Source organism: Idiotropiscis lumnitzeri, chromosome 13 (genome assembly GCF_059441095.1).
Source record: "Idiotropiscis lumnitzeri isolate Australia: NSW breed Sydney's pygmy pipehorse chromosome 13, RoL_Ilum_1.0, whole genome shotgun sequence".
Lineage (NCBI taxonomy): Eukaryota > Metazoa > Chordata > Actinopteri > Syngnathiformes > Syngnathidae > Idiotropiscis > Idiotropiscis lumnitzeri.
In genome coordinates, this window is record NC_142403.1 from 10647505 (window position 1) to 10658090 (window position 10586).

At 42.9% G+C, this 10586-nt stretch overlaps 1 protein-coding gene across 2 annotated transcripts in view; it reads right to left on the minus strand.

Annotated features, from left to right (window-relative positions):
• The window catches only part of LOC148324294 (adenylate cyclase type 1-like), a 28213-nt gene extending 18054 nt beyond the window's left edge, over nt 1-10159 (minus strand). The window contains exons 1-4 of one of the 2 annotated variants that reach the window (XM_088313699.1): nt 9115-10153; nt 6548-6697; nt 4275-4393; nt 1204-1315 (exon numbers count right to left, since the gene is read on the minus strand). In XM_088313699.1, the coding sequence (XP_088169825.1) occupies nt 1204-1315; nt 4275-4393; nt 6548-6697; nt 9115-9714 (981 nt within the window). In that variant the 5' untranslated portion in view covers nt 9715-10153. Of the gene's footprint in view, nt 1-1203; nt 1316-4274; nt 4394-6547; nt 6698-9114 lie in introns of both variants that reach the window. The other variant, XM_088313700.1, reaches the window with a different exon arrangement.
• Nucleotides 10160-10586: the final 427 nt, after the last annotated feature.

Genomic DNA, 10586 nt, shown 5'->3' on the forward strand with positions numbered 1-10586 from the left:
TTCAGAGCCTTTTCTCCTCAGTGCTTATCCCCCACTTTTTCAGTTAATTCATCTTTCAACTTCGAAGCGTTCTATTTTCTTCTCAGTCTTGACCTTCATCAGTCCTTCCTTTATTTCCGTCAGCCGCTCCAGGCTGCTGGATCAATATTTTGCGCAGCATATTAAATTGGCTCCGAGATTTAATAACACATTTGGCTTCCTGGTTGATATTTTCTTGTTGTTTTTTTTTTAATTTTGTACTGGCAGGAGCTCGCAAAATATTTGGAGGAATTTCATCATTCAGGCAATTTAACTATAATATTAATTCTTATAGTTTATACAGTAAGTTATAAGATCAAATCACGTTATATCAGATCGTCTGGTGGAGATACAGTTTATTAATGGGACACTTGACCTTCAACTCTCTCTGAGCGGATGATGATGAGAAATGTAAAGTTTGCTCATTCCGCCACTGCAGCTTCAACAGTTTTCAGGTATCTAAGAAGTCTGTGTGTAACATTTTGAACTGCGTCTGCGGGAATTGTAAACCATTTATTCCCAAAGAACATTATTTAGGTCAATGGATGAGAGGATCTGCTGTGCCATTTCCTTTCGAGCCCGTCACAGATGATAGGGTTAATATTAGGTGCTTAATGAGTTCTTTAACACTAAACTCATCCAACCACATCCTTGTGGACATTTCTTTTTGCACTGTGGCACGATGCTGCAACAAAAAATGTCCTCCAAAGACATGACCGCAAGCAAATATTTGTCCAGGCTGAGTTTGTGCAGACTAACAGGCTCATTAGCATCATGCCTGCTCATTAATGAAATGAGCCATATCTCCATGTATTTGTGTAAAACATAAAAACAGAATATAATTTGCAAAAGCGTTTCAAACTACATTGAGCTGAATACACCACATGACTAAAAAGACAAGATATTTGATGTTTTTTGTTTGCAAAGATCCGGCCATTTTTCTTTTTATGCCTATAACACATTTCTAAATTCATTTGATCAACGCACTTGAAGCAAATGCGCTATAAAAATAAAATTGTATTGAATTGTATTTGGGAATTGAAGACACTAATGATGACGTCCATGATTTCCAATTTGAAAATTCAGGTTCATTTCATTAAAATTGGGGTTCGTAAATTGCTGCTTCTATCACATAACTGAATTTGATGGGAGACAAAAAAAAAATAATAACAATCTTATACTCACTGTAGCAAGTTCGTCAAACTTCCCAAAGAGCTCATTGAGCAACTTGACCAATTCCTGTGCAGTACACTGAGAAGCCAGGCTGGTGAAACCCACAATGTCCGCAAACAATATGCTGTCAAGAAAGACAAAACAAGAGAGGTTCGAATGTCATAGAAAATCGGATTTATATACAGTATTTCTTGCCTCACATTCAAAGCAAACAAAAGAGGATTGAGACAAAAAAAATAAATCAATTCTCAACAAGCAAGACATGGACGTCGAGAGAGAATCAGAACTCGATAAGTGAATGTATCTCATTGCTCACCACCACTAAACGAATTACACGTTTTAACTGAATGCTGCTGGCTACCTGATTGAGTGAAACTGAGGAAGGTGATGAAAGCTACTTAGCCCCAATTTCATTTCCTCTGAGACAGGCCAGATGGCAACAAAACAAGATATGATGGAGCTCACGACTCTCGATGGAGCAGGAGTAGTGCCTCGAGTTCATTTTGCGCTGACGGAAACCTCAAGTTTTTGACTGATAATACAATAGGTCACTGATCCTCACAAGGCAGATGGACTCGTGAGAGTACTGTTTTTTTAATCTCACTAATCCTTTGTCTCAAGTTTCATACTGAAACGTGTGTAAAGAAATATATATATTAATATATATCTATATTAATGTAATATAATAAATAAATAAATAAAAAATTATATATATATATATCACTGTTCTCCCGACTATCTTGAATGTGTTGTCATTCAACACACAGTTCGGGAATATAGTAAAATTGGAATGATGAGAATCAGATGAATTATGTGGAGGTAGATGCATGTCAAAATAATAGGCGGAAGAAAAATCGTAATAAAGTGTTTTTGCTCTCAGCATTCACACAATTATGGCAACATATCAGGTTTTGTCATTTGGCATTTGATACGCTCTGCCGCGGAGACATTTGACTCCTAAAATAACTCGGGTTTGATGCGCCTGATCTCGCTCTTTCTCCAAATGGAGAGTGCGTTTCCATGCTTGTTTTGGCGGCAGGGACTTGTTGTTGGGCAGCCTGATGTATGCAAAGCCGGGATGATGCAGCTCGACAAAACAATTCTGCTGCGTGAGTTTGCTTTGAAAGCCGCGGCGCTGCGGGCCATGTTGTTGCGCCATGGCTGGTGAAAACGAGGCTAGGAGGTAGTGGGGTTGGTGGCGGCGGGCAGAGGGGAGTGGCAGAGTACAAGCAGTGTTAAATAGGTATGCAATCAAACAAATATCAAAGTGAGGCCAGATTACGGAGATGCCACGCTGCTTTGTGATGTGAACTAGATTTTTTTTGGGGCTGGGTGTGCTGTCACATGTTTGTAGGCAGAATCCTCTCTGTACAGTTATGTGAGGACCAGGGCTAGAGTGGTAGGAAGAGCAGAGATGTTCCTCTACTATGAGCAAGTGGGAGCTGAGCTGAGCGGACAGACTGAGATAAGAAAAAAAAAAAACACATAAAAGACAGCGCCATAGTGGAAAAGGATTGTCTCTTGACAGGAGTGCTGTTGACATTCTACCTCGGCCTCCACTCCCACGTTCACTAACACTGACGCATCTCTCTTATTCTCTTGTTGGGATGTAATCAGCTCAAGGTCAGGCCAAGCTCTCACACACAATGATACTCCATTCATACCAGGATGAAGTTGCCAATTGAATAAGTGGCTGAAATTCACACGCCGGTGATGACGAAACAATTATGTGTTAGAAAGGTTCATTTTCTCCTTTGCCGTTAAAGAACTGAACACTCAAAGGTTGAATAGAATGGAATCAAATGTATTGTCATCGCACGTGTGAGGAGTACAAGCAACGCCTTTGAAGTTACAAGGCGTCCAAAAGAAAATCTCCAGCCGCGGCCTTCTTGCCTCTTCGTCCTTCTCCTAATTTAACAGATGTCTTTCCTCTGAACTTGCCCAAACCATCTAAGTCGACTCGCTCTCTCTTTGTCCCCAAAACATCAAACCTTGGCTGTCCCTCTGATGATCTTATTTCCAATCATTTCTAACCTGCTCACTGCTATAGACAGCCTCAACGTCTTCATCTCCGTCATCTTCACCTTTGTGGGCTGTCGTGTCTCAAGTCCGGACGTATTCACCATTGTATTCTAAACTTTTCCCTTCATCTTCGCTTGTAGGCCTCCAGCCTCACTATGTCTACTCCCTTGGAGCCTCATTCAAGTGTTCCGTTTTACTTTGGCTATTGCCCATTCCTCTCCAGTGTATGTCTCCACCTTTCAAAGCGTTCCTCCACCTCCCGCATGCGCTCACGCACTTTAGGTAACCGTCGGGGTCAGTTTTACTTTATGCCTAACAGCATCATGCAGTGCAGTCTCACAAATCAGACTGGATTATTGATCCAGGGGGAAAACCGGGGAAAATTTGCGCCAAATTGTAACTGAATAGTGTCCGTCAAAGTATGTATTATGTATCGAGTATGTATAAGTTGTCTAGGAAGTCAGAAATTAAGCAAGCAGTAAGCTACAAATGAAATCTGTTGAAGAATGGGAGTAAATCATTCATTTGACATCGTAATAAAGAAATAAAAGATTGCTTTGATAAATCAATCCATTTTCTGTACTGCTTGTCACGAGTGAGCCGGAACCTAAACCAGCTAACCGGTTTACAACCTTTGCCAATCAATCGCGGGGCACATCCAGACCAAGAACCATTCACATCTACGGGCAATATAGAGACTTCAATTAACTGAAAACTGATGTTTATGAGAAGAAGCTGGCGTACCTGGAGAAAAGCCAAGCATACATGGAAGAAGATGCAAACTTTTATATGCAAGCCTGAGCCAAATTTGCGCTAGTAATTCTAATTATAGGAACGAATGGCATTTTTGGTCGTTTCTGTTCCAATGATTTGGTAAAATCTGTGGTAATGCTGGGCGGCTGTAGTAAACACGTAGCACAGCACATTTGCTTTGTCGGCAAAATCGGAGTCATTTTCTTATCTTAATTGGTCGACTTCTATTCTTGACTTTGGTGTCTTGGGAGGCAACATTTGGATCAAAACACACCCAGTTGTCTTGAAGTTGTCATGACAGCCCGTACCTGACATTGTCATGACGTTGAATGTAGATCTTGTGAAAGATCCTCTCGGGGGGCTTCAGAAAGTCCTCCTTCATCTCCATGGCAACATTCCTGGGCAGTAGACTCATTAGCAGACGCTCCTGAGAAGGGGAGGGGTTAGAAATATTCATGTATTTGGGCGAGCAAAATCAACAACATTCATTATCTTCATGAAATGATGAAATGTGATGTGATGAAAAAAAATGGGGAAAGCGGCACACTCATACATAGTTCACATATTTAATGATCTAATTCTAATGTCATATTGTTTCTGTTCTGGATAATTATGTGGTCACATAACATTTAGTGTGTGGTCAGGGTAAATTAACTATGACTAATGTATTTAATTACTCGGATATTTCAGGATGCAAACCTCGATCAGCTGCAAAAATGTCGTGCACACACTGTACTTGTAAGACCAGTATAAATTCACGCATTCTCAAAGCCCACAACACTGCTGATCCTTAAAAGTAGTTTTACATTTTTCAAATGTCTCAAGCCCTAATTCACATCCGCATGCTTATGCGTCCGAGTGTGAATCCTTTCAGTCTTGAGAAGAGAGGCTACATCTTCAGCAGCATGCAAAATAGTTGTGAATTTTTAATTCACCATTTAGTTGCCAAGTATACCAAGAGATGTTGAAAGTAAAACGTTACCCTATCCTGTCAGTCACTGACATTATTTGATTCAACCGTCTACAGAGGAGCAGAATTAAGACATCAGTACAGCATTTAGTATTTCCGTACAACTGTTCCTGTGGAAAAAATGAACGTGTCAGATTGGATGAGCAAGGCAACGTTAAAATAGTTCAGTCTTTTATAAAACAATGTTTGTGATAATGGATAAGCATCCTGGCACGCATGGAGTATTTCAAAAGATTAAAGGCATTGCTAGTTTTTTTTCCATGAAAGCAGCACAGATAATTACCACCACTCATCATGGCATTAGATTTTTTCAGAACCTTTCTGAGTTCCTTGGATTTATACGTTGTACTGCGTATTGGTTACCAAATGAATATTGTCAAGCTAAAAGACATTAAATAATCTTCAACGCGTCCATGATGAGTGTATGGAATTCCATGACCACTACTAAGATCTTAACTCACATTTATCAGTGTGAATGCATTGACTTCACTGACATCACAAAAAAAAACTTTCACAATGGAAATTAAAAAAAATAAAAATAATAATAATAATAATATAATAAAAATCTAACCGTATTGCACACCACAAATCCGATCCACCACTAAACTTGAATGTCAAGACATCCATCTCCATGACAACTGAATAAACTCGGCCAGCTGATCATGACTGTTTGCTTTGGAATTGCATTTCTCTTCAACAGGTACAAAAGTGAAATAGCACTCATGTTCTACACAAATCTAAAACGTCCAAAAAACCTGTGCATCATACAAAACATACCATACTTAGGTATCAACAAAGGGAAAAAATGAATGGAGAATTTAAAAACCGCAAAACACGTAAATATCATAAGAATTTAATTAGAGTCAAAGCGAAAGCTTCATCTTTCGGATCATACAGAAAATCCTCGCCACCTGTTTGCGAGCCCAGCAACCCGGTCGGAGCTGTCGGCTTGCGGTTGATAGATCCCAATCAGCTCCCGTGTGTTTTCTTTCACCCAGATAAATTGTGACCTTTTCTCAAGTATGGAGGCCATGAAAGCAATCTGCTTGTGTAATTACCTGTCAGGAGGGAGCCTGTAACTGCTCGGGAAAACACAGCGTATCATCAACTGACCTCAAAAGCACGGCTTGGTTGGCCGTTGGTGCTTGTGGAACATTCAGTATGGCAAAAAAAAAAAAAAACGCAAACGTTCATTCATTGCCAAAAGTGAGCGTGGCTGTTTTGGGAAACATGGCGAGTGACCACGATGGAACACGCAGTGAAGAGTGTGTGTCCTGTGTTCAAGTTGCCTTCGCCTCATTTCATGTACAAAGTACATGTACATGCACACACAGTGGGTGTGCAAGGAAGGTGCGGAATTTGCAATGCAAGTGCATATGCCATAGTAATTGTTCTTGCCTTAAATAGCCGCTGTCATAGTTACTGTCTTCCTGTAGGAAGGTTGTTAGAATCAATTTGCACCTGAAACTTTCAAATAAAAACCTCCGCCGATGCTCCGATTGTGTGAACACGCATGCACAAGACACCGGGTGGGGGGTGGGGGGGGATCTTTGGAAGGATGGCATGATTTGCGCTCAGACTGCTGCCATTGCGTTCGTGAGCACGCCTCACCTGCTTCTCGTTCTCGTCTTCCAGTCTCAGTCGCTCCTCGATGCAGTTGCGGGCCTGCAGGAAGACCTTTCTCTGCGTGCGCTCCGTGAGAATCCGCACAAACACCCCCAACAAGTTGACGCTGCTGAAGAGCACCGCATTGGCCGCTAACTAAAATACAAAAGAGAGCGGACAGGGGGCATTAAAAAAAAAAAAAGAAAAAAGATGGATGGCTACTTATACATGGTCACGATTAGAAAACTGAGGCTCTTTCTGTTTGGTCGGGTAAAATCACACACAAATCAGTTTCTCTATCATCTCTATCAGGGGCAAATGTATAGCGGCAATACCTTTACCATCAAACATGACGGGCAGCAGGATGACACGAGGAGGCTTGAAGAACGAGTGGTGTATGGTGAAAGGGCGGGAACACAAAGAGCATCATTGATTAAAGATCTATCTCAATTGATCCTGCAGCTGGACACTTCATTTGAAGGAGGAACTTTTTGGACATTGGGTTGTTGAAAAGAGAATATGGTTCGATAGTTTTCCTGAACTCTAGGCCGTCGACAAGTAGTGTGTGTCTTGTCGTCATTTCATCATTATTACGAGAGTAATAGTTTGAGATGGGCGTTATAATGGTTCATCCATCCTGGACGCCTCCACCCATTTTGTGGACGAAGGAAAATAAGTTTTTTTTCTTCCGTCCCTGTAATCGTCCCTAACCAGGTCAAGTACCGTGTGAATTTGCACTCGGAGAAGAATGAAATCTTGAAATGCTTTTGCATGTATTAGCCCTTTAAGTGAGAGATCAACAGAGTGTGCGAGAGAGTCAGTGAGAGAGAGTGAGAGTAGCAAAATTATGGAAGCGATAAGCACGGCTGTAAAGAAGCAAATGAGAGCCAAAATAAGCTTCTTAAGTTGCGTTTGATTTGAGCAAAAGGATAAAGTGCAATAAATACCGACGTCTCTCTCTACAGTGGCATCTGGGTCCGAGCTCAGCTGTGAGTTTGCCTCGTGTGACAACAAGAGTCTGAGAAAAGTTCCGGCTCGCTGTGAAACAATATCTGTGTCTAACACTGTCTACCAGTGTTTATAATATAGTTATTATCCCATTAATAATGTGAAGACCCGCGGCCATTAGTCCGAAGTGGCTAATGTATGTACAAATGTGTTTTTATGGCTACATTTTAAATAACCTTTTAATCAGGTGTGCTTTATAGTTTGGATATTATGATAAGTAGATGGGAATAGGAAATTCACCAGCTAATGAGCTTTAATTAATGTGTATAAATTGTGAAACCTTTGCTGTTAACCTCTCATGATGCACGGACGCATATTTATTATTTTTTTTTTGTGGGTTGGGGGTGGAGTGGACGCGTGAAATGCAAGGACGGAAGCACTTTTAAAGCAATGCAGTATGTACAGGGACGCAGGATGATTATTTTATGAATTGGGACAGAGGGACGATGACGGAAGCTAAAGTGGGTAAAGGGTAAAGTGCCCAGTTTCAGAGTTAGCGGTGCTGTTGTTATTCCCCATTTGGGAATGTGAAGCGTCATCTTATTCCCACTGCATAGAAAGAGTAAGCCGCTTCTTGTGTACTAGTAATCAAAAGCAATTTGCTCACGGGTCAATGTACTGATAAACAACTCTCACAGTGAGTTGTAGCTGCTAAATACTCTAATCTGTAGCTAGTGAGTACAATTCAACATACCGCTCATGAAATCCATTAGTCATCAATTGGCAGAAATGGCTCATTTTATACGGTAGAGCGAATCAAGTCCAGCAATGGATCGAAAAAGGAAAAGTTCTTGGAGTGACACGAGCCTATTGGCCAGGTGCTCTTGAGCAAGTGATTTCTTGCGACTAAAGTCACTTATCTGTCAGGAGTTTTTGTGTTCAACTGGAAGGTCACCAAATGGTGTATTTCAACTAACTGGCATTCTTTGTGAAGTTATCAGCACCTATGTTGCAATGTCTTATGTAAATAAATTGTGTTTCTGTCTCAAAAAATATGGGGTAACTTGATAGCATCCTTGTGAAAGTCCTGCAAGCCAAAACTTGGAATTTTGTGTGAGTGTGAGAGAATATTATTTTTTTTACATGAGCTACCATCTCGTTCTTGAAAAAAGTGTGTTCTCAAGGTACTAAACTTGACGAAAGGTTTCATTCAAAAAAATAATCCCATCTAGTTATATTGCCCATTAAGCACTTCCTGGGATACTAAAGCTCTGTATCAACATTTTGTTGTGTACGCATGGGGAATGAGGCTGTACTGGACTCATCCTTGTATGCTTTCAGCACTGCAAGCAGGACAGCTCCTCCTCGTGTACGTCTTTTATGACGGTGGTACTTTTTGTCAAATCTCACTAGACTGGAGTGCATGCAACATTACCAAGTGCACAGTGACTTGTGGAAAATCAGTAGCCTGTACCTGCTTGATGTCATGTCTCAGGCCCCACATGCAGGTGGGAGTCTGCAGGTTTAAACAGTTGCGACTAAACCGCACTATAGTCAATGAATGCAATAATTGCAAACACAGCTGGGTGGTGGGCAAGTGCGTGGGCCACATGTGCAGCACCTACCGGTCTCCACAGCTCGCGTGTCCTCCTGGTGATCGACGTGGAGATGACAATAAAGTGGGACGTAGCCAGCATGACGCCGAAGAGCACGGCCAGCAGAGTCCGCACCGGCAGCAGCATGTAAGCCACCAGCGTGACCAGCATGAGCTGCCACACGCCTTGCTCAGGCGCGGGGGCGCCCGCCGGCTCCGACGTGGCCAGGGCCAGCGGGAAGGGGCAGCAGAGCAGCGCGAAGGTGAAGCTGAAGAGAAGGGCGAGCTTGGCGGTTTGCTGCAGCTGCGTCACCTGTAGGTACTTCACGTTGGTCACGATGAAAAGCGAGAGGAAAACCACGCAGTGCACCGGGTTGGAGCCCTTGGAGAGGCTGAGACGCGGGTTGGAGAGCAGCTCCACGAGGGACAGCGACGACGCGGCGACGATCAGCACCGCCAGCGCCTTGAGGGTGGCCGTCTGCTCCAGCTTCAGGTTGTAGTTTTGGAAAAGAGCCTCCAGCTCGTGGCTGTTGAACTCGTCCTCGCACGCGATGGCGTCCAGCGGTGCAGCGGCCGGGCAGCGACCCTTCCTCCGCCGGGTCTTGACTCTTTGCAGTGGCATCTCCTCCATAATGGGGCCATTCACGAAGCGTGGATGGCGCACAACGCTTCAACTTTCTGCTCGGAATTTTTCGCCCCCTTCCCCTCCCAACCCCCTCCCCCCTCTCCTACTTCACGGGTCCGTGGAAAGTGTGGAAATGGGGGAAGAGGGGTGGGGGGGAGGTTGCATGCGCGCAGCTGTCTACAGGTTGACGATATTTGGTGTGTTGTCGGAAAAGTAAACACCCCCCCCCCCTTCTCTCTCTCTCTCTCATACGTACTGGATCACCTGTGACTGAAAGGGTTAACGGTGACTCTATATTATCAATATGTGATCCAGAAACAGCGTCAAGTTTGCATATGATGACAATCACAACATTCTGCCGAGGGTCGCAACGCCAAAATATAACGGAGATTTCTCTATGATGGATATGCAGCACTTGTTAGTCAAGCAGGAGACACCGTTTTGCTCCTCAATCGGCGATGGCATGCATGCATGCAGTGTCTGGTGTTTGGGCGAAGACGGCAACAACGCAGCGCCGGTGATTTCCCCTCAGCGTCTAGCAGTCACAGCAGATGTAGTTCCCAGCTAAAAATAGCTGCAGCTGCACCAAGCATGGCAGGAATTCGCTCTTTTCTACGTTTATTCCCCTCATGTAATTTTAGCGTTCGACCGTTGTATGCCATTAATTAACATAACAACAACAACAACAACCAATGTGGGCTTTAAAAATAGATTCCTCCCAAATTGGGGAAACGTGATGCCGTGCGTCTTGGCAAAACGATGAAGCGTTGTTATGGTTTAGGGCATGTTTTGTCCGAATTTGCATCATTTCTCCACGCATTGTGCACAAATGCCTCTCAGTGTGTGAATGGTAAGCTACATGATTTCATGTTATTGGG